A 24,600-nucleotide genomic window follows, 5' to 3' on the forward strand; every position below is an offset into this window, starting at 1 on the left:
CAACTGAGCTGAATCAACACAAACGAGTTCAGCTAGCAAACAGTAAATGAGCTTGGCCTGAAGGGTTTAGGTGAGATAGTGCCATCTTCAGCACAGCAACTACAAGATGAATAGGACCTCTCCTCAGAACAGCACAGCAAGACCCTATGCTACCATTTAACTTCACAGAGACCTGAAAGGTCACAGCTGAAAACCACACAAAACTACTGAGCTGCTGCTGTCCCCCTCCAATCACAGATTAAAATGACAAATACTCCTGTTAAATGGCTAACAGAGCAATGAAGCAAGAGAGAGTCATTAAAATGATTGAGATTGTTCACCACAGATATCAGCTTCCATAGTGCTGCACTGAATTATTTATTAATAAGTTTCCACTGCTAAAGAAGTGTCAGCTGAACTCACTCCAGCTTCACCACTCTGTGCACACTAACAATTGCCAGTGTACAGAATATGCTCGAGGCTGGCCTTCCACAAATAATAATGGCCAGTAACACCTAAACTTTGGTTTTTTTTAAAGAAATACTACAAATATTCTAAGCAAATTAAACCTTTGCTATAGAAGAGTCACTCAGCAAGGGAAGAATATGTTGTCTGGTCTACCTCCAGTTTTATTTCTAGAGCTACCTCTTACTTGTGGTGGCCTACATCTCTGGGGAGTTTCTTGTTTGGTGGAAAAGTTGACTCCGAGACTTCTTTTCCTTTCCTTCTTGACTCTCCATGGAAATTCAGAATATCATCCAAACACAACCATCTGCTTCTACACCCACAGAGCCCTTCCTAGCATGGGTACACAACAGTCTGTGTAACACCTTTACTCCTCTCTGGCACCTTCCAAAAAGAAGGGAGAGGCACAGGCAGCCTGGGTGGTAGGGACCCAGCTCACTTCCAGCTCCCCACTGCTGGCACCACCAGCATCCATGCTGTGCCTTGTCACTCTCCAGAACATTGTATGTTCCTGAATGACACTGCAAACTGTTACATAAGCCAAAGTTTTATTTATCAAGCTGCATGTTATGCTTCAATGTCACGTTCTGTAAGTTTAGTGCAATTCATGACCATCTTGATATTTTTTGGTATGCAAGTGAATGTTTCCAAACCACTAAAAATTTGCATCAATCTCCTCTAAATCCCAGCCAAGGGAAACAAACACAAGCAACGTCTCATGCTCTCGGTTGGAGCACGTTTTGCCATTTATTCCAATAGAAGGTGACTGGAGTCAAGGGAAAGGAGAATTACATTCCATGCTACATGATTAGACTCCATAATGTCACTCTCTTACAGCACATAGCCAGAAACCTTTAAGGACAGAAAGTGACAATGTGATCTTCCATCCCCATCTCTGGCCTAATTTGTTCATAAATCTTGCCTAAATTAACTCTTCATTTTTAAAGTTTCCAACACAGTAAGTTGCTCTACAGATAATTATTCCTCATTGTTACAAATCTTGTAACTTCCACTCTAACGTTCTTGAGCTTCAATTTCCCCTCACTGAAAACTTCTCCTATCTGGTCCAAGAGCCCTTCCACTACAGAATTAATATTTTCCACAACCAGAAATTAAGTCACATCTCTATTGTTTCTAGAGCACAGTAACTAGGCTGCTATTTTTGACATTTTCACCTGGAACCATCTTTCCAAAGCATCACAGGGATATTCTCTGAACCATTCCCACTTAATCAACATCCTTCCTGAGCAGTTGACATTTGTAGCTACCACACAGCTGGGAAAACTTCCCAGCTTCCACTCACATTTAAACTGTTTTCCCAACCATACCACTGCACGGTGAGCTCCTCTTCAACAGCCCACCAAACTCTTCCTCCTCCTGATACTTTCCCTTCCAGCCCCACATGACTGGTTTTCAGAAATTTTTGCCATCTTATTAATACAGAACTTCACTGTTTATCTCTAGAGAAATCAGTTCTGTCTCCCTGTGCTATTTATTCAAAAACCTACCCACAAAAACAATCAAAATGAAATTTCCTACACATATTTTACTCAAAATATTAGTGAACAAAGCTTGGTATAACATGCTGGTGACTGTTCCATTGCATCTTTAAACAAATGGCTTTAATAAGCTTTTTAATCTGAAGCTAATACCTTATCACAACAGATGTACCTTTGTGGAGTACACTTTTAAGGGCTCAGCTCTCACAGGAGAAGTTATTCCCAACTCCCAATAACATCTCTGCAATTCAGAAAGTCACCTCATGTCTCTTTCACACCTCCAGACAAACCAACATCTCTGACAAGCTTAATGAACCCTAAACCAGCAACATCCCTCTCACGTTTGCAAGCAGTGTGCCACATTTATCATGCACTGGCCTGGTACCTTGGGTGATAGTTTGTAATAGCTCATGACAGAACTGCAGCAGTGCTGTGTAAATGACAATGCACAGAACACCTGTAAAATGCTACCCAAGGATTCATCTCACAGAAACCAGTGGAGTTGCAATAGTGGGTCTTTGCATAGTCATAAAACAGGAGGCTATACTCAAAATATTAAATTGTTCATTCATTAAGCTGGGCTAAAACCACTTCAACACAAATGCAGATGCTGTTGTAACCTAAAAACTGAATGCTCCTGTCTCCACAAAGGAAGAATAAAAGGGAGAAACATACTCAGTAATGTTTCTCACTATCAATAATCCAGTTATGGTAAATGAAAATGTCTGTGGTATCTTTCATTAAGCATAGTTAACAATTGCTCCTCCCAGCAAATATGAAATTGGATAATGTCAACAATGCCAAAAGAGAGCTGCACAAGAGTCCTTCCCTCTCCTCACCATCATTTTATTCTATTAACTTCTGTTACTGGGGAATAAAATCACATAAATAGGGTTTTAAACAAGACAGGAATAAAAAATAAAAAAAAAGAACCCTCCTTCCTCCTCTGTCATTAGGGATCTAAAAGACTCCAAACCACATGACTAAATATATTTACCATGTTTTATTCTACTGTAATGCCAAGATTCAAGCTTGGTCCATGCACTTTCTAGAAAGTTAAGCCAATGAACAAAATGTTTCATTTCCTCTGCCCTTCCTCCCCCCTTATCCAGTACATTTCCAGGTTTAACAAGCTAGAGGATTTTAGAAACACTGCCCTCTCTCCTTCACCAAGAAGCATTTCACTACATGCACCAGCTATATTATTCATGAAGGGTAAGATCCAGCTCAATAAAGACACTAGACCTTGGCATGGAAGACAGTTTCCAAGGGCTCTAAGCTGGAGATTATTTCATTTTAAGCATTTCTGAGGTAAATTGCATTTCTTGGAGCGTTAATCTCATCATAAACTGAAGTACATGTGAAGTGAAAGAAACTTTTGTATTTAACCAAGCCAAAATGACACTCTCAAGACATTAAGCCTATAAAAAGTAGCCCCAGGTTATCAAATGCCAGCAGTATGTCAGCATCTGTGTTGTGGGTGCCAAAAAGTGATGCTGCTGACAGGAGAACCAAGTTTATCTGAAAAGTCAGCACCTGTGTTTTTGACTCAAGCTTGGTCTAGGAAGAAGAAAAACCTGTATATTAAAAGACAAGCTATTGATACCATTTTTTCACCAAACATCTGGGACATCTCACAGCATCCTTACTTTCATGCCTGCTCTCTAGAACGCAAGTCACCAACAAGAAGCAGTTCACTACATCAAGCTTGTGCCACAGTTTCCTTACAGGAGCCTGGTAAATCTGCATCTAAATTCTTACCCCTTCCTCAATTTTGTGTCATACACCACTATTTCTCCAACAGGGAACAGGCCAGGGATTAACAAAAATTTAAAAAAAGCTATGAACATCTTAATATTCACTACAGTACCATTTCTGAGCAAAACCACTTTTTGGTGTTTGCTTCAGTGCGAAAAAAGGTCCCAGTAAAGCCCATCTAACCTGAAAAAATTTAATAAAGCTTGGCATTTCCAACACTTGCAGTTTTCTTTAAAATGTCAGCATGTTCAGATTTGTACGGTGCTCTTGAGCCTTCTGGGTTTGTTTTTTTTTCTTTCCTCCTTTCTCTGCACGGGATGAGGAAACTGAGAACTTGTCAGTTCCCCAACTGGTTTACATAAACCAGGCCTAATTAGAGCCTGAACCTGCTAGAGTCAGCATCATGAGAGGTCTCCATATTTCCCTGAGTATCTCAAAGACCACACCACCAGACATTATGGACAGAGAAGCACCTATTACTGATCTCCAAATAGTTATTGAACAGAACCCATGAAAACTCTCAGTGTAAATGAAATTAAATTTGACTGAGATTCTATGCTGAAATATATACCTCTGGAAATTTTTCCTGCATTAGTTCTTGGTGGCAGCACAAAATTTTAGTATTGAAGCTAACTATGGAAAACAGCAAAAGGCCTAAATCTTTTACATCATTATGGAGGGACATATCAGGAACTCTTTTTCAAAGAAAGCCTATAATGGCAAAAAAAGTCCTCCTCCATTTTAGGCACCACTGAGAACTGCAATCATGATTTTTTTAAATTCGGTGCCAGAAATACTTTAGAATTTTTAACATTTGCATCCATGTGATGATATTTAAATCATTATAACAAAACCACAAAGGCAACACTTCCAGTTTCACACAAGTCTCTCAAGTGACCTACAATATGCACTGCCTCAAATATCTCACTTCTATTAGTTTTTCTCTGGTGAGGCTTCCTCTCCCCAAGACACTCTTCCACCATTAAGCCAACATGCAAATTAAACAAAATACTGAGTTTTGTATCATTTGGCTTTAAAAAGACCACAAGACAAAATAAAAACCATTTACACTGAAGTAAGCAACATGATGGCTTATATTTTTCTCCACAGTATTTCAGTATTCTTTTCTGCTCCCAACCCTCCACACTATCACAACCTTCAGGAAGACTCATGCATTTTCTGTTGTAAAATACATTAGTTTCCATCAAAAGGGTGACATGCCACCATGCTGCCCCACACCATTAATTCAACTCTTATGCTCACAGGAAAGTTGCCACCAGCAGCCACTGCCAGCAAGATCCTGCTGAAAAAACTGCAAAAGTCTGCTGGAATTGATGAGTGTGCTCATTACAAAATATTTTGTCTCCACTATTGACAGTGTTTTCAAATCCTGTCTCTCACATGGTAACATTGAGTCAGGCAGAAAAACAAACATTTCCACTACCTATTTAAAGCTGAAGCCCACTAATTGGAAGCTTGCTCTCTCTTGGACGATGCAGAAAACATCTTAAGCAGTGCTAGGCAGACATCATGATGTATGACAGAACACCTGATTGCAGTCAGGTGCTAGACCTTTACCATTTCATATTGGGTCACCCCAACATTTTCTTGCTTTTCACATGGTCCTAGCTTGCTGAATTAGCAGCACTGAGATCTCTGACATGTGTTGGATTCACCTCAGAACACCCAGGCATGCATTTGCTGCCCTACTGACAAGCTTGGCTCGTTAGACCAGAACAAATTCTATCAATGGCCTGATTTGTACACACAGTAATACAGGTGTAACTACAAGGTGGTTTCCTTTTGGACAGCTGAGTGTACAGAAATAGAAGAGAGCCACAAATGCAAGAGCAGCAGTGGTTTAGCCAGTAGCCCAGCTAGCCCTCCACAAGGCAGGAGCAGTGCTGCTGCTCAGGGCAGCAAGCAGATGGAGGGAAGCTGAGCACTTTGGCAAAGCTCTGGGCCCATGAGGCTGCACAGGGAGAGCACATGCAGAAACAGTGTGAAGAAAGGAACTGTCACATGGGGACTGAACAGTAAATAATTCTCAGGCTAGGGCAAGTGTTGAAGCCAGGACTGAAACAGAAGGCATCAACTGTAAAAAAGGATGTACCAAAATGCATGAGCAACAACACTGGCTCTCTATACCTGTCAGCTTGAAAAGGGAAAATTCTTCATCTATGGAGAATTCATGGAGCTTAAACTTTCTATACAAATTATGTTGGACTGAGGACCAACGGGACATTTTAATTCAATCATTGATAGGAATGTTTCCTTAAAGAAAAATTTTTACTATGTACTCTGAGTTGAACAAAGATCTATTTTCATTTCAGTCAATAAAACTTCCAGAAAGACCAACAATTCATACAAACTACTAGTAAGTTATGCAGTACAAACGAGAAAGGAGCTGCTGTTGAAATGAAGGTTTCTCAATAGGACAGGCTATTTAACATCAAGCAAGTTCAAATGCTTAACAAATTCATTTTGGAATAAAAGAGAGCTGTGGTGCCATTCTGTCAGTGGCAGCTGTGTTTTGAAAGGTTCTTGCCGCTCCCTTCTGTCCCCTGATACTCATTGCTGCACTCAGAGGTGCCAATACAATTGTTTGCATGACTGTGCTCTATTAAGGGTTTTAAGAACTATCCCATTTAAAGTGGAAAAGGCAAAACCAAAACAGTAAAAATATCACAATAAATTACTTTAAAACAAATATATACAAAAAACATACCAAAAAAAAAAATACTGATGAGGCAAGTTAAGACAGAAGTAACAGAAACATCTTAAATTGAATCATTCATGTCTGGCAAGAGACTACACTCCCTCCTCCTTCTTCCTCCTCCCCTTTTTTCCAAGTATTCCCTTCCCCAAGAAGAAAAAACCCCACCCATGCCTAACAAATTCTGCTGTTAAGAGCCTGGAAGAAGTACACGGAATGCAAAAACCAACACAAGATGGAATCAGGTCGTTTTTCCTGGTCTTCAGTAAGAGGTAAGATGGAACTCCCTGCAACTTTCACTCTAAGACACAAGAGATAGCAAATAGGACAGAATATATGGGGGAAAATAAGAGAAGCACTGAGGAAAACAGAGAGGGCAATGTTTGCTCAAAAAAACATCCCATAAATGATTTTCTCACCCCCCCCCAAAAAAAAAGTAATTGAAGTTTACTATATTGGTTAGAAGAAACCATATTACCATGTTTGTGTAGCAAAATCTCCTGGTCTTGTGTCTCTATTTGAACAGGCACATTTTATGACAATTCAACATTCCAGACAAACATAAAACATTGATATGAAACAAGGCTGAGCTCAAAAGACTAGCTTTGACTATTATTGCTGTGTCTTCTGATTAAATATACATAACACCTGCTGTAATGTGTAAAAACAGTGGAAAATCTAGAGGGTTTACTTGTTTAAAATAGAAATTGATTGCTTCATGAACAGCCCACTTACCAAAGCAGGATTTTTATTTAGAAATGTGCCATTTTCCATAAACACCAACAGAGAATAGTATGAAGAAGCCTGCAAGATTTTTTGGATGGCAAACAGACTATTGATATGGCTATCAGAGACTACATCATCACAAGTCATGCTACTCTTAACTCAATTACATGGCCACTGAACAATTTCTGCACGAACATAAGTGTTTAATTAAAAATAAAATACACTCAGCATGTCCTTTTTAACTGCTCAATATAAAAAATATCTGACACATTAAGGAGAACCCCCACCTGCTCCCCCAAGAGACTATGAACAGGAGTCTGAGACATGCACAACATTTATTGTTAATAACATATTCCATTGGCTTTGATATTCTTTCATGAAAGCAAATCAGAAAAAAAAAAAAACCAAAGAAATAAATGTTCTTTTAAAATATTTAGGTTTCAAATAAAACTTCTACTTCAATATTTCCACCTAGCTTGAGACAACAGAGCTCCAATTTAAAGGTTCTATATTCTTTAGACTGGAAGAGAAAGGAAATTCCTGCCTCAACAGTTTTGAAGCAGTAAGGAACCCAATCCCAGAAGTTACAAAGGATGCAATAATGCCACTTCTCTTCCACTGCAGAAACAAATCAGGAAGCACCAACAAGCTTATGACCTTATAACATTTCCAAGCAAGATAAATCATACTAAAGTTGGCACAATAAATACACTGCAGGTTTTAGAGACAGGCCAAATGGGAACCTTAGTCACTGGGGTTCCCCATCTCATGAACTCCACATGCTCCCTGTTCTTTCCTGCTGACAGCCTGTGTTCCTGCTCCTTCCCACTGCAGGAAAAGAAACCTAAGGAAGGCACTGTAGAATTACCAGAGTAAAGCTGCTCTCAGGTTACTGCATGAGGTAGCTCCCAAGGTGAGCACAATAGAAACAGAATTTGAGACAGCACTTTCAATTAAACTTTAGGAGAGTTCATTTGGCCAAACCAGCACAGATAGGCTTCAACCTTTATGCACTGTTCAGTCATGAAAAATAAACTACCTGATTGAATATTGTCCCTTATCTCCCAAGGGAGGGGGAAAACCCCCAAACCAATCCAAAACACACATGTTAATGCATTATGAGCATAACCCAGCACTACATGCCTCAGCCTAGATGGGGTTTCACAAACACCTACTGGTTTGGGTGGTTGCTTTCCCTGTCTGCAACAAACTATACTTAGCATGCACCTGTGCTTTTCACCTGTCCTCCTACAAATAATTCCATCCACAAGAACGGATCTTAAACACTCTGAAGAATCCAAATAGCTGCTGGTATTTAATTCATTACTTTCATCCTACTGGTAATATCCTCATTTTTACCAGCTCTCTCAAAACTAAAAGCATCAAATCTCAAAATACATTTTCATAAACCCCAAGTCCACTAACGCATTAGAAATATAATTTTTGATTAGGAGAAATGGAAGTACAAGCTATAAGTATTCCCTCAGTTCAGCATACTTGGCTTCATAAAACATATTAACTCTTGCACCTGCATTTGGAAGATGTAAAATATTTATTTCTTCTGAAAATATCTAGAAAGCTATTTAACTTTCATATTTACATATCATATTTACAGAGAACAAGTTTTACATGTGGCCTCCAAGGCTGATACTATTTAGGAATGAAGGAAAATACTGAGGAATATTTCTGAAGTATCTCATCTAAGTCACATAGATGTTTTTACTGAATATATGATTCAACATAAGGCTGCACTCTATTCTTCAATGACTGAGTTTTATTTCCAAATATAAAATAATACAACCATTCTAAATTGTTAGTGCAGTTTCACACATCAATAGCATGTTTCAATGATGGCTTTGGCTCATTAAAAAATACATCAAAACCATCATTTGAGTTTTATTTTAGAAAAAATCTGAAGGAACCTCTTTACGGTTTCTAGACCTATCTTCACCTGATTCCTCTGCTTAAACTTTATACATGGTAAATACTAAAGAATCACAAGAATTGGTCAGTACAGAAATTTTTTTCAGTTTTGTTTCTAAGTTTCTAATACTCCCAGGATGTTAAGAAGATTATACCTTCAAGTGACACCGTCTGCTTGGAATCCAGTCAATTCAAAAAGAAACTGGATTTACTTTCATTTCACATTCCTCAGCTTTCCTAATCCTCTGACAAATTTTACAGTTTTAAGAACATGGTTGTGGTAGAAGCAACAAAGTAACTGCTCACAGAGGCAAACAGTAGACAGACTAATACAATTTATTTTCTTGAAACTTTCTTGCTTGTATTAATATTGGATAAATATTTCTTGAGAAAACTTTGATTACCATGTTGATAAGCATTTATGTAATTTTTAAAACCAAGTTACTATAAAAAGCACACGTACTCTGGAAAGACAAAGGAAAATTATCTTTTTTTGTTCTTTCAGAATGGAACAAATTACATCTTCTAAAAATTGAATGTCAATGGCTGGGAGCCCAATTCTGTTTCATCCTTCACCACAAGCACAGGAAGTAAGGTCACTGACAGATTTTAATTGAAAACATCTTCAAACCAGACTTCTGCTCTAGATCAGGATTTTGTTCTGTGACGTGCAATTTCTATCCTAATATATCACACAAGATAGTCCCAATCCAGCAGCAGCTTCAGTTTTAAGTACAGCCACCACTGGAGAAGTTACCCAACCAGAATCCAGTGTAGCTGACAAACAACCGGCCTGTCTCCCATTCAAAAAGTAACCTAATACCAGCCCAGAGGGGTCTGCTACATAAATGCTTGGAGCTTTGTCTCCAAGTAATGCTCAGCTGTATCCTTGTGGCTCTGCGGTTGAGAAGAGCTCACTGCAATCGGCATACACGAGGAGGAATTTATTTACAAGAGAATTACGAGCCACAGGAAAAGGTGAGACAGGCTCAACATCTAATCAAGTTCACACCCAACCACCCTGCAGCACTAAACAGCTGCCTTTAAATAAGGAAAGAACTTTAGAGACTCTCCACATACCAGCTCAATACACAACTGGCTGGGGAGCAAAAAAGAGAGAGCCTTCTTTTCCTATAAGAATTTGTAACAGTTTAAATTTCTTATTCCATATCAAAAGATTCAGTAAGAAATTCAGTCCAAGACGGTGTGAATTAAGAAAAAAGAGGCTGAAAACAAAAACTGTAAATTGTATCAATACTGCTTAAGAAAAATAATCTTTACCTGTACTATCTACCTGTTCTATGTGACCATTTATTTTCAGAGTGCATTTAGAGTTCTTGAGTTTATCTTACCAGACGTCTGAGAGTTTTCTGTTATAACTGAGACCAGCTACCCATTTAGATAAAGCCCTTCTCCACAGCTCTAAGGCAAGCTCTAAAGTGAGGATGCTTAAGTCAAATATTCAGAGCAGCCACAAAAACCCCTCCAAATCTGCAGCCCTCCTCTTAGCTCAAAACTTCCCAACTCAGCCTTCCATTATTGATACCCTGATCTATATTCCCAATTTCACCTGCTCCGAGTACAGCTCCAGCCCAGTGTTATCTCTGCTGTTCCTTATTTCAGTATCCTCCTGACCAAAGTTCGTATCCCCCCCCCTTGCTCGCACCCTGCCACACCAACCAATTTCAGAGAGCGGGCACAAAGACAGCCCCACACTGCTTTAACTGTCCAGAAAAGCTTTGTCAGAACTGAGAACTTGACACACCTGAGCCCAGCCCAACAAGCTCCCAGCTCTGGCCAGGACACCCCTGCTGCTATCCTAGCACTTGCTGCTCCCGTCAGAATGCCAGGTGGGAGAACTGATGTCTCTCAGCTTCTGAAGAGCTAAAGATTTGTCTTCTCCCTTTGACACAGACCCACAGATGGCAGCACACAGAACGTGGCAGCTGAAAGCTTTGGTCTGGGGCCATTTCTTTGCCCAGTCTCCCAATTGTCTTGCATCACTTTGGGCCTCTTGCTTGCACCATCACTCCTTTTGCTAAGGACAAGGGCAAATCCTACATTCTGTGCCAGGATGAAAAAGTTCCCAGCTTGACCAACTACACATTTCATAGAAATACCAATAAAGTGTTTTGAGCTCAATACTGGCTCTCTCTCCCACCTCTGAGATATAAAAACACTAGTAATAATTCAGTTGATGAATAAAGACATGCAGACTCACATCCATTCCACTTACTAGCTGTTGTCTCAGTGATAACCTCTCAGTGAAGCAGCATTCTAAAATGCTTCACAAACTGACCTTGCACAGAGAGCAACTTACAAAGTTAGTGTGTTCATCCTGCCTGTTAGTACCATGGATAAAAAAACTATAACAAGGATTATAAAATGTTCTCTGAAACCTTAAAAAATGTTAATCCCAAAAATCAACCAACATAAAAACCACAGACTGTTTTTTCACCTCATCAGTACACCAAAGTTCTCAGTAATTAATGATATTAGTCCCAATGCTGCAGTCTGCACATAAATGACATTTATTTATTTGTTATTTATTATTTGTAGTATCTCACAAAAACAGAACTGCAAAGTATTTCATATCATTGTTACAATCCTCTTCTGTTAGGTCATTCTACAAGCTCATGTCAACTCCAGTGACACATGACATTATTGCCCCAAACCATGCAATTCACAGTTTCATTATCCCCACTGTTAAAAAGATCAGCAGTTAGAAAACCTGTCTTGTCTACTTGAATTCAAGTATTCTTTTCTTCCTCAACATAAACAACTATTTATTCCATCTCCCTTTATGTTTAATATTCTATATGTTTGAAAAAAGTCCTGCCCACCTGGCATTTTTTCTAGATTATACAGTCCCAGTAGTTTTGTGAACAGAACTGTCTCTGGTAGCCTGTCCTCCTTGAAGGACAAGGCCCTTTACTAGACACAGCATTCCAGCTGGAGCTCTTCTGCTATTGAAGAAAACAAATGAGTTATTACACAGGATATGCCCAGTTCAAAACCAATGTGTTCATGAGGCCCAGTATCACTGGGATCCTGTTGAATCCCATTCTGTCCATGATCCCTGATAGACACCAGGCCCCTTAAGGCAACACTACTGCATTGTCCAGTCCCCATCCTAGAGCTAAGCAGGTTTTCAAGTCCTTCAGTATGACACTATTATGCATGTTCCTTACTGAAAAGCATGGATTTCAGGCTCTTGATTTACTGTGTTTCCACCATTCCTTCCTCCTGTTGCCCTTACTTGCAGGTGAATTTTAGCCTCTTATCTATTTCTAACCACAAGACCTAACGTGCTGTCTTGAGCAGATGGCTGAAGCCAAATCAAAGTTCTATACAGGATATTAATTCACAGAAGAGAAGCCTCTCTAAACCAGAGGGGAGAATGGAAAAGGACTAAAAGGACTAGAAAACAGTTTGCACATGAAGAGCAAACAGGTAGAGGATGTAAGCTGAAACTGCTAAAACTGAAAGTGAGCAAACATCAGTAACCACGATTTCTTTTAAAGAATATTTGATTTACAAAAAACTCCAACATCAAAATCCTACTGCACTTCGATACAGCATAATACATCTTCCCATCTCTAAGGGAAGTTAACTCCCTAAAAAAGTCTTAGTGTGGTAAATACATCATGCTACACCATCACCGGTTACTTTCTATTTGCTAACAACTAGTTTATTTCTTATACTTGTTTTCTGTAGAGTCAAGTTCTGCAGACTGGTTTATCACCTGCTGGATCTTTTTCTGCTCTCAAGACAAAAATCTGGCTTTCTGACCAACTTTTTTTGCTCAATGTTATTGCATCTGGACATTCCTTAGGATCTCGAAAATCAAATGAGGAACTGCATCTGAGAAATCACATTTTACAAATGGCAAAACTAAGAAACAAGGTCAAATTCTGAGAGCCTAATCTGAAACATTAATTAGTATTTAGAATTTAAGACACAACATCTATTTAAGAACAGCTTCCCCTGACTTCTTTGGCAGCTGGAAGTACTCAGTATTTCTGCAACACAGATCCCAGAGGTCTGACATCCAGTAAATGAGGAACACACACAGCTAGTGACCACCTGTGGCAAGCTTGGTTTAAGCAACTTGAGCATCACTGAAACTCTGCAACAGCAACACAATTCAATTGTCTAGGACAATTACATTAACAGCAAAACCTTTATTCAAACTTCCCTGCCCCTCCCTTCATGTCACACCTCAAACATCTGTTACAGAAGGAGCAAGAGTCCTACAGACTTCTTCATTTGCTACCCAGTTCCCATCTTTCCCCAGAAAAGGATCAGTCCTTGAGCACAACGATGGTGCTGTCTGTGTGTAGGTGTGTGCATGTGCAGGTGTCTCTATAGCTATAAATATTATCTGTATGGATACATGCCTTGTCACCATAGCTGTACAACAGCTTGCAGGTACAGAAGTTTACAACTGTATGGGTTAATAGGTTATTTTAATGTCAATATTTCCAACTCGCTCATTTTTGTCTCTGCAGTCTTCATATGCTGCTACAATTTTTGTGGCGGAATTTTTCCAGTTCTTAAAACAAACTTAGAAAAACACTTCTGTCACAAGGCTGATTCATGCACATTCATGAAATGTTCTAAGGAGCAGCAGCAGATTATCATGCTTCTGGCTAAGAGGAGAAAAGGACCAACACTCTGAAGCCCTAAATTCTGTGCCAAATTCTGAAGGAAGTGTCCCAGAGCAGCAGGCACACATTTTCCCATTTCTAAATTGCAAGCTTGATGCTTTTGGTCACATCTCCTCCAGACTTATCCCAGTCCCTTGTCTTCCTTGTCTTCTGATACATCCTTTCAACACTATTTTCTTTGATGCTTATTTTCCTTTTTTAAACTGAGTCCATCTGTGTTTCCCAGTGTGCTTATCCTACTATCAAACTGCAGTGCTTGCTTCACCTAGGATTAATTTCTGCATTGCAGTTTCCCTCATCTACAGACCTATTTTACACTGCTGACCCACTGTCCTGCATCCTACTCTTTGTCCCTGCCAGTTCCAGTTTCTTTCATCTGACAAGGCTTCTTGCAATTTGTGTCTCTTCCCCTCCTACAACTTCCAGGTTTCTAGACACAATCTCATCAACAAGCTGAAGAGTGACTGGAAAGATCCTCAGACCCTACTCCAAATTAAACCTGAGTCCCATGTTGGCTCCTTCTAAAGACTTATTTCTGTTTGCCCCCTTGGGCCTGATGCAATCAAAGACCACCATACAACAGAGCACCAGAAGGCAGATGCCAAAGACACCCTAAAGAAAGTAAAGCATTACATAACAGACATATGGCCTTAAAAACAAGGCAGGCAGGTGCTCAGTTCTCAGTCCTGAAGCTCAGTCCAGTCCCACTTCTGGAGCAGCTTAGACAGACTTTCAGAGCAAAGTCCAATCTTTCACCTACCATTCTGGACTACGGGAAGAGTGCTGAGTACATCTGCCCAAGCAACACATATACACCAGGTCGGTACTGACAGGTAGGTGAGAATAGTCCATATTCAAGAACAGCCCATAAGAATAGTCCATATTCAAACTTCAGCCAACAAAAAAAAAAAAGTCATCTTCTCTAATGTAGCCATGTCTACCTAAATTCAGTCATTACAAGCTTTCAAAAAAGAAAAATCACTTTCAAAGCAAGACTGGAGAAAACATCCCCTCAGAGCAGACACAATCCAGCAAAGTTTAACTGCACTGCTCCAAAGCATAAGGGTATTAAAGTTGTTAAGAAAAGAAGCTGGCAGAACTCAAAGCAGAAGCCATTGTTTTCCTCTTGCCTCAACATCAGCAGTTGCTGAACTCTTTCAACTGATATTTTGCAAAGAAGAAAAAGCTCCAGCCCGTAGCTAAATGCACACTTAACAAAATTTCAATTGAAATATTTAAGTTTGTTCTCAACTCCACTGCAAAACAGAAATATTTCTTAGACACACCTTACAACTTAAGTAAGACCTAGGACAGTCAGGCCCATTTCCAATATTTATTTGGGCATTTTACATGCCATTAATTACACTGACAAATGAGTGATGTGAGTACTGATAGTCAAATTTATCTTTTCTTTCCCCCTAATCTCATGTGTTACCAAAAAAAGACACCACTAATGAATTGCTCTTATAAAAGGTTTTTCCTTAGTCTTCCAAAACAGCTGTCTCCAGTAACATCAACAGCTGAAAACACATGATTGATACTCCCTACATATATACATATTTGATTAATACTCCCTACATATAGGGAGTATCAATCAAATTTGTTATTGAGTTCATGTGTGTTTGGCAATCACTGCAAAAAAGCATAGAAATATATGACTTTTCAAGAGCTAGAAAGGCATCATATCAGGTAACTCCAGAGTGAAAAACTGTCCATACTTACAAGGACTCCATGAGAATGGGATTCTTCTACATGAGCCAAAATAGAAATTGACTGCATAATTAAGTTCATTTAATGCTACTGTTTTACTAAACTAATACAAAATTTAAAGGATAACAATTTCCTTGCAGCTTTTTTTCCTCATACCCAGGTTCCCAGGACACACTGTATTTAATAACTCTTATGCAATTAGCATTCATCATGCCGTATGCCACAACAGGCCAGGCTGGAGACACACTGGTACTTAAGGACACCATCCACAATAACTCTTACACAACCAGTGTTATTCATTCTGTCTGCCACAATGGGCAGAGCTGGAGACTCTCTGCTAGTTTAGGACATCAGCCACAATGAGATTTACTTTCAAATGAAGGAAAGCCATGTCTCCCACAGCTGAAGTGAGACTGTATTATTAAGAAGTCTATTCTGCTTCACTTCTCTCCCAAGCAACTCCCACACATGCACACACATTCTGAACTGACAAGCAAGGATGGGGATGTCAGAACCTGCCATTTACCACAATCACCAGCTTCCCAAGACAAGATTTGTGCTGCAGCAGGAGTCACTGCTCTTTAGTGTGCCCAGTTCCTGAAATCTATCACCCAAGGTAGGTCAAAGCCTGCTTTGCTAAAGTCATGCTGTATTTCAAGTCCCAGCCCTGCCTGAGAAGTCAAAGACTTTGCTTCACAAAAAGCACTCACAAACAGACATCACTGAACAAAAAGCTGCACTGTCCACTAGCTTGTTTAGCATTCTTACTTCTTGAAAGAACATGCAAACAAAAAACACATTTCCTCTGGCAGGACTACAAGTGTAGCTTGTAGACACGAGGCTGACATAAATAAAGCTAGCACAGCATAGAAAGCAGTCATAAAGAGAATCCTCCAACCATATGGGTCTTCTGTGAAAATGAACTGGAAGCAAGCTTGACAAGCTCAACTGGCCACAAGAGATGTGATGCCAACTCAAGTGTTTGCAACAGACTAATGCAATTAAGTTGAATAAACAATATCCTGCAACTCTCCCATAAGACAGCTACATCTGATTCCCTGCTTGACCTCCACAACTTGCCCTTGGTCCACGAGTCTCTGAGGAGACTCACTGCAGTCTTTTCAGAGTCCACAACACAGAGTTCTCCTCCCTCCCATGAAAACAGCACGGCGAGACAAGATAAATCCTCCTGATTGTCAGTGCGGGAGTTGTGCAGATTGTGCAATGGAACAAAAGTAAAAACACAGCCTGTGCTGAGCAGCAAGAAATTCAAATAGCCTGGCCAAGGCCCTGCTTCACTGAGGTGCTCAAAGGCAAACCTACCTCCAGCACACTGGTGCCCAACCACATACTAAGAGTACAGCATCTGCTTAACTGGAGAAGCTGAAGCCCTGATTCAGCAACATGTGACTTTTGTGGGAGCTGGATCAAGCATTCCAAAACCCAAGTTGTTTAACTACTAAATTTTCTTAAGTATTGTCCTTGCTATTTTAACTGCAGTAAGTGGCCATTCCACTCTTACTGTATGTTCCTTCTGTGTAACTCAGAGCTGTAGGAGTTTGCTCTTGCTGTCCCTAGACTGGTCAAGACCATATGGCACTGAAAGGCAAATGAACTGCACCCTAGAGAGATTTACAGGAATTGTAAATCTGTTGATCAGTTAAGTGAATGCTGCCCAAACCTAGGGCATTTGATCAGTATACAGCTCTTCTGTTTCACAACATCCATTACACCATCAAAACATTCAACACTGAAGACAAGATTATGATAAAGATGGTGTTTTCTAAACCTTATGGGCCCCACAAAGAGAAATCAGACTTCTGCCATGCTTTTAAATACAGCATTTCACCTTCAGAAAAAGGAACAAAATATCCTTGCTCTCTTCAACTTACAGACTTTAAATCTCTGCAACCAATGGGCCATTTCTGAGATGCCAATAAAAAAAGCATCCTCTCAAGAGCAAGTTTACTCACAGCATCCTCAAGTTCATTGCACATGATTCACATGCCCAGTGGAAATTGAAAACATAGAGGACTCTCAAATCAAAACAGCTTAAAGGCTCCTGCCCTGGACTGAGCAGGAAAGCAGCGCTTTGGGCAAGATCTGTTGTCTCTAAGTACTCTCTTCCAGCAGCTCAAACACTGGCTGAGTTACATAATTTTTCTACTGCTGTTTTTAAGTTATACAAGAATGCACAAGAATCACACAAATGTTTACAGAAATTCACAGCCACGTTTCATTAAAAGCTACTATATACCAGAGAAACAAACAAGAGCCTTCAATGACTTACTATGAAAATACAGAAGAAACCCAGCCATTCTCAGAGGCAAAAAAAAACCACAGGTAAATTTCCAACTTACAAACCTAGTGCTTTGCCTTCTATTTGTATGCAGAGCCTGTTTTATTTAAGAAAAATCACTGAAGTTTACACTGAAATATCAATTTTCATGCAGCCTGGAACATCTCTCGTAGGCTAGGACGGGAGCTGGAGGAGAGTGTAACTTCTCTGAAAAGCTAACTAGTCACCTCCAAATCATGAACTACTTTCTGAAGTGGAATAAAGGATTATTATAAAGAGATAAGCATGTTTTATAACACCAAGGGTTCTTAAACACCCAACAATAATCACCACAATTCCTGTGTTTGAACAAAAGAGTCAACACTAATTGGTCCGCTTCATGACACAGGTTACTGCAGACTCTTATCACTTATTGCCACTTATCAACAACTTTCTGATGTTGAGTAAAATGTATTACTTTATACCTGTTATCTACCAAAATGAAAATCTAATCACAGCAAAACTGTACCTTTCCATGAAATGATAATTATTACTATTTTTTTAAGTATTAAAGATGAACCAAGAAGTGCTATGGGACCAGAACCAAATGAGACATCTTTGTGATTAAACTGCCTGCTTAACTACAGACTAATTTTGAATACCTAGAGCCACAAGAGAAAAGACGAGAGAAAAAAAAAGGGGTCACTGATTCATGATTTTTCCGAAACACCTACTGAATACACCACCCTCTGGAGCCCGAACCATTCTCTCCACGCACAAGTCATGCCACGGCTGTGCTTGGAAAGTCGTATTGGGCGTTTCGAGATGTTCCGAATGCCTCCTTACTCGAAAGCTGGAGGAGAGCCAGGCTGCCCTGCATGTACCCCGCAGGTGCCACCGCAGCCCGACACGGGGCACCTCCAGCCGCCCCGGGCGCTGAGGCCACAACGCGCGGTGACCACTGCCCGGCACAGGACACCCTCCAAGCTCGAAACGCCGGCTGTCCCCTTTGTCCCCGCACGGCTTCTCTCCTTCTCCTCCGCGGCTCGGGAGCCAGCCCCCGAGCCTGGGGCTTGCCGCGGCCCCGCACCGGAGCCTTCGCGGTCTGCCTGCGAACAATGCGCGCCTTTTCTGGCGGAGCTCCCCGGCCGCGCCGCGCCGGCCCCCGCCCGCCGGCACCGCCGCATTGTTACCGGCGCTGCCGCCCCCCGCACCGCCCCGCTCCCGGCACGGCCCCCGGGCCCCGCACACCTGCCCCCGGGCCCTCTTTGTTCCCTTACCTGCGGCGGGAGAGCCCCGCAGCGCCGGCACGGCGAGCAGCAGCGGCAGCAGGGCGGGCAGCGCCGGCCGCCACCGCGCCGCGGCCACCGCGAAGCGTGTCATCCCCTCCATGGCACGGCCCGGCCCGGCCCGGCGTCAAGTCATCGCGGCGGTCCCCGCGTCCCCCCCGCGGGGGGCTGGAAAGGCTGGGCGGGCTCGGCGGCTCCTCCCGGGCGCATCCACCGCCGGCGGGGCTGGGACGCCCGCGGACGGGAGGCCGCCGCAGCACCCACCCTTCCCCACGCCCACCCCGTGGGGAGCCCTCACGGGAGCAGCGCCGCGGCGCCTCCCAAGAGCGGCGGGGGAGGGCGAGCGGTGCGGCTCGGCGCCCGGAGGGCAGGCGGAGGGGCAGCCCCCGCACCGCGGGACAGCGGGGCTCCTCGGCGGGACTGCTACGGCCCTTCACGTGTGAGAAGGCGGCGGCGGCGGTGGCGGCGGCAGCCCGGACCCGGCACCCGCTCGCTCCCCGCCCGCCGGCGACGCGCTGCCCCCGGCGGAACCCGGCGCGCGGCGGCGCGCACAGCCGGCCCGCCCGCCACCTGCGCGCTCCCGGCCGCGTCCGCGTCTGCGCGGGGGCGCGCCCAGGCCCGCCTCCTCCGCCGAGGCGGTGGGAGCGGGGGCAGGGCCGTGAGGGGCGGGACGGCCGCGGCTCCGCCTGGTGCCTCCCGCCCGCCGCGACCCGGGAGGGCGCTGGAAGTGCCCCGGGATGGCCGGTGGCTGCCGCTGTCTGCTACCGGACTGGAGTGCCCCTGCAGCCGCTGCTCCCTGACTGCGCTCTCCCGCGGCACAGCGAGGTTGGCAAGCCGGCAGTCCCGTCCATCAGCCCTCAGGGCGGGCTGAGTGGTGCCTGAGCTCTTCCCCAGCCGGTGCACGAAGTTTGAGAGCTGGAACAGGTACCGGGCATGGCTATGAGGGTAGAGCTCTGTGACAGGACATCCAGGGGATTGCAGACATAAGGACAGGGGACTCTTCCACCGCAGGGTTTGTCCTAAGCCCTGCTCTCCTCAGGAGCAGGCGTGAGTGCAGCAGTCAAAGAAGCACAGACTACACTGAGCTGTGAGGGGAGCCCTACACAGGGCAGCCCCAAGAGTCATACCATGTGCTTGGGAACGTTGTCCAAATACTTCTTCAGCTCTGTCAGGCTTGGTGCTGTGACCACTTCCCTGGGAAGCCTGTTCCACTGAATAACCACCTTCAAGAGGAAAAACCTTTTCCTGATATCCTGGCCAAATCTCCCTGACGCAGTTTCAGGCCATTCCCTCGGGTTCTGTCACTGGTCACCAGAGAGAAATCAGTGCCTGCCACTCTGCTTCCCCCCCAGGCAGGTGTGGAGCGCTATGAGGCCTCCTCCAGGCTGAACTGACCAAGCAACCTCAGCTGCTCCTATGGTTTCCTCTTAAGGCCCTTCACCATATTCATGACCCTCCTTTGGATGATTTCCAATAGTTTTAGATTCTTTTTTATATTGTGGCACCCAAAACTGCACACAGGACTCAAGGTGAGGTTCCAGCAGTGTAGGGCAGAGCAGATCTCCCTTGACTGGCCAGAGATGCTGTGCTGGATCCATCCCAGGGCATGGATGGCTCTTTTGGCTGCCAGGGCACACAGCCACTAAGGAGCACCAACCAGGGACAGCTGGGAAAAGATCCCACTACAGATTAGAGCTGGGCTCACATATTTTTCAGCTGCACTCACAATTAACCAGGGCATCAGTTCATCAGGAACACATCCATTGCAACAGGAACAACTCATTCCCAGAGATGGATGGAAGGAGAGAAGGATTCATTTTGCTGACCTACAGAAGTAAAACAATGAGCTATACCTGTACATCACACGATGAACATCACACTCACTCAGCAAAGGAAAATAAAGCATGGTGAGTCCTTGGCAATGGAAATAAGCAAAGCTGAAATCACATCAGCTGAAGGTGTGGCTCAATATAGACACCACAAGTAAAGAGAGGGTGGGAAATCTCAAAAAAAAAGAACAACAAACCCTTGTTTTACATTAGCCATTTTCAGGGTCAAAAAGTCCACAAATGCCATTTTATCAGAAGCAATCAACTATGATGAGTATTTCAGGCCTTCTAGCACAATACTTTACTATACTGACCTATAATTTCATTCTAAAAGTCGTTCTTGGTCAGCAAGATATAATTTTTTTTTCAATTTGTACAGTGGAGAGACATTTTACAGGATATTTCATGGGTGTTTACAACATATATCTTCAATCTAAATTAAACATCTAAAGTATAAAATCTCATGCAAAGATGTTAAACATTGCAAAAAGAAGACCATAGTAAGACAAATCCCCCTCTTCCCCATAGTTTTTGAAATATCTAACAGAAAACTGGATGCAGAAAAACTTGCATCACATCACCCTTTTCCCTTTTATCTGAGCAAATTAAAAAATCAGGGCCTGAGGATTACTTCTGTTGCATTAAATTGTTGATAGACAGAAGAATGGCTTTGATATTCCTTTTAATTTACTAAAACCAGAACCCATTAGGACATAATTTTCTTCTTTGCAACTTGCCAGTCCCTGAAAACAGCTCAGCTCAAAAGAGCACTCTAGCCTTTTGTTGTAATTACCTACCCACCATTTGTGGATACAAGCCATGTCAGGTACTTCATTGCTGCCATCTCTTTCAGTTACTCAGGTCCTCCCTAACCTCTCCTGCAAACCTGCAGCGCAGACTAAACAATAGCCACCAAAAGCTTAAAAAATCCCACATCATTCCAATATGACTTCATTGTAAGCAGCTGTGTGCATGCATGTTTGGCATTGGAGCATGCAGTCACATACTCTTTCTGTTTGCAAAATGTGGTTTTCTTTTTCTTTTAATAAGCTAGCCCTCAGTAAGTGGACAGGAATCCATCTCTCCTTCAGATTCTGTGGGAGATTTGGCAGTTAAGACCCTTGAAATGCTTAATTACAAAACACATTTCAGACCCTGCCTATCATCTTCACCTAAAGATACCACATTTCACTGTTGTCCTAACAGTGCCTCTAGTAACAGAGCACCTAATGCTGCCTTTAGTACATTTCAGATTGCCTGTAGATAATTTGTTTCACCAAGATCCAGAGGTAACTTTCCAGACTAAAGTGTGAGACTTCTCTCGCATTTCTAAGATGTCATCCATAATGAAATACTCTGCAACCACTAACTCATTCACTGTCTCACCTAACACGATTTCTTGCTCCAGTTCCCAGAGTTCAGTTCACGAAAATAATCTCCTTGTCTTGTATTTGGGTTCTTGTTCCCCAGTTTCTGTGTCTTTTGAGACCAAACTGGTATTTCTGTTACTTCCCGCTTCCTGGGGGGATTTAAGAACTGTCACATTCCATCACATATTCTCTATTCCCTTGCAATTTCACACGTTCCAGCAGACACCTCCAAATTAAAGTCCTGTTGTTAAACAATAACCAGGCATTGAAAGAGGAGCTGTGAGGTGGTTACCTGTTATGCTACAGTTCATCCTCTGGTTTGGGCTGCTGTTTCCCAGAAGGTGTGAAAGAATTTCCCTAATCTCAGATGATCCTCTGTCCTGTTTAGCCTCCTCTTTCACCAGAGCCATACTTTGCCACACTGGGGCAATGCATTTGCAGTTGTAAGTCCTACTCCTCTTAGTAATTACATTAACTTTAGGATTTTTGTACTGTTGTTTAGTTCTTTAATTTTTGCCGTCCTGGAAAGCCACATCACCTGTGTCAACCTGATTGACATTTACTTCACCCATTCGTCTTGATGAACCAGGGTGGGATTTATGCACATGAACTTGGCATCTTTGTGGTAGCTGACTCCCACTGATTTAAGACCAACTGCCTACTCTCCCTCTCTCTCATCTCCTTTTCACCTATTGCAGATGCACAGATAAAAGATGCTACAGAATAACCATCAAGAACTTCACACAGATGTCCCTTGTTCAGATTACATGCTGGGGTTTGTGGTGGAGGCTGTGTTTTTCCTTTCCCTTTGGAACAGCAAAAAAAAAAGCAAAGCCAAAACATCTTACATGCTTCTAATGAGTATCTTAAGAAGGACAGTAAATTATATAAATATAAAAAACCAAAACAAACAAAATCCCCAAAGACCTATAGGACACTTCAGATTCCACTAAAACAGAAATCTGAAATAATGTCACATTTTGTTAGGACATTAAAACAGACCAGAAATAGTGGAACTTTGCAAACTCAAAGAGTGAAAGCAGCTGTAATTTTAACTAAGTTTTAAACTACAGCTTGCAAATGCGTTTATCATAAGAAGTAACTGACTTTGAAGGTGAGAAATTGTTTCCTGTGGTATCCTGCTGTGATCCATGGTGATATGGAGCAAGATATGAGACATCCTGCTCAAGGGAAGAGTAGAAGCAATCTTTTCTAACAGTGTGACTTGCAAGGGTTATTTACTTACTGCTGAATGACTTCCCATTGCACATTCACCAGGAAGCTTTTGACATTACTGAGCTTTCCACTACAGCGGCGGCTACTCTGATTTATCACTGGGTCAAGGCTGAGGATGCAAAAAAAAAATCAAAGGCTGTGCAAAGTATGATTAGATTAATGATGACAGGCTTCACCTGGAAACTGAGAGTTTGTTTTGTGAAGGGTGTAAGGAGGGAAAAAAACCCCACAACATTTTAGATAGGAACCTTACAAGTGAATATACACAGAGGGACATTCAGAAGCTGCATCCTCAGCTGTGGAAATGTGCACCCACACTGCAGTGATAGAAACAAGAGCGTCCTCAGAAGGCTCTTCTTGGAACTGCTCACATCCAGGTTTTGCTGGAAAGAAAGGTATGAAATTAGACCCTCTTGCCAACCTGGAAACACTTTCCAATCAACTCGCTTTTTGTGGCAAATGTAATACCCAAATCCAGAAACACAATTCTCAAAATTGCACATCAGAACTCCGGTTCAGAGACACTGAAGTGAATCAGAAATCATCAACATTATTTCCCACAGATCCAGACAACTGCCCAGTAATTTAACTTCCAGTTATTTCTAGTTTGGGACTCAGTGACCAGTGCTACTGCTGATATATTTTCCTTCTGTGAACAGTATTTGTGTAAAAAACCAACAGTTTGGCTTTTTTTTTTTTCTCCTGCTCTTTTGCTGCTGCTTAAATTTGTGCAGAAATAGTTTTTTTGTGAATGTTTCCAATTTACTGAACTACCCATTGAAAACATATTTGATGGCAGTGTTCTAGCCTGGCTTTGTGAAGACCTTCAAACAGTTTGTTGGACTATTCCAAGCTCTCAGACATCTAGTTTTCTTACCAACACTTGTGTCTAAGGAGCAGAGAATGCTTTTTTTAAAATTAATGTTTTCCTTTCAGTCTCTGCAAAGCTGTGTGCTATGGAAAGTCACATGGTATGTGATATAAAAAAGACTCAAATCATTTAGAGAACAATACAGCTCAGTCTTACTGTGCTCTTATGTTCTATTTCTGAATTCTCACAGATTGCTAGATGCAAACCTGTGCTCTGGGTTACTTCTGCCCTACTCCTTTTAACTAGCTGAGGAAGTACAGTAGCAACAACTGCTGGCACAA

General features: G+C 42.2%; 1 protein-coding gene across 5 annotated transcripts in view; it reads right to left on the minus strand.

Moving 5' to 3' along the window:
- Positions 1–19,535, minus strand: part of KIAA1549 (KIAA1549 ortholog) — a 142,200-nt gene extending 122,665 nt beyond the window's left edge. For 3 of the 5 annotated variants that reach the window (XM_036400162.2, XM_036400160.2, XM_036400163.1), the window contains exon 1: positions 19,005–19,535. In XM_036400162.2, the coding sequence (XP_036256055.1) occupies positions 19,005–19,116 (112 nt within the window). In that variant the 5' untranslated portion in view covers positions 19,117–19,535. The remainder of the gene's footprint in view (positions 1–19,004) is intronic. The other 2 variants (XM_036400161.2, XM_036400164.2) reach the window with 1 other exon arrangement.
- Between the last annotated feature and the right edge of the window lie 5,065 nt (positions 19,536–24,600).

This window comes from Molothrus ater, chromosome 5, assembly GCF_012460135.2.
Source record: "Molothrus ater isolate BHLD 08-10-18 breed brown headed cowbird chromosome 5, BPBGC_Mater_1.1, whole genome shotgun sequence".
Lineage (NCBI taxonomy): Eukaryota > Metazoa > Chordata > Aves > Passeriformes > Icteridae > Molothrus > Molothrus ater.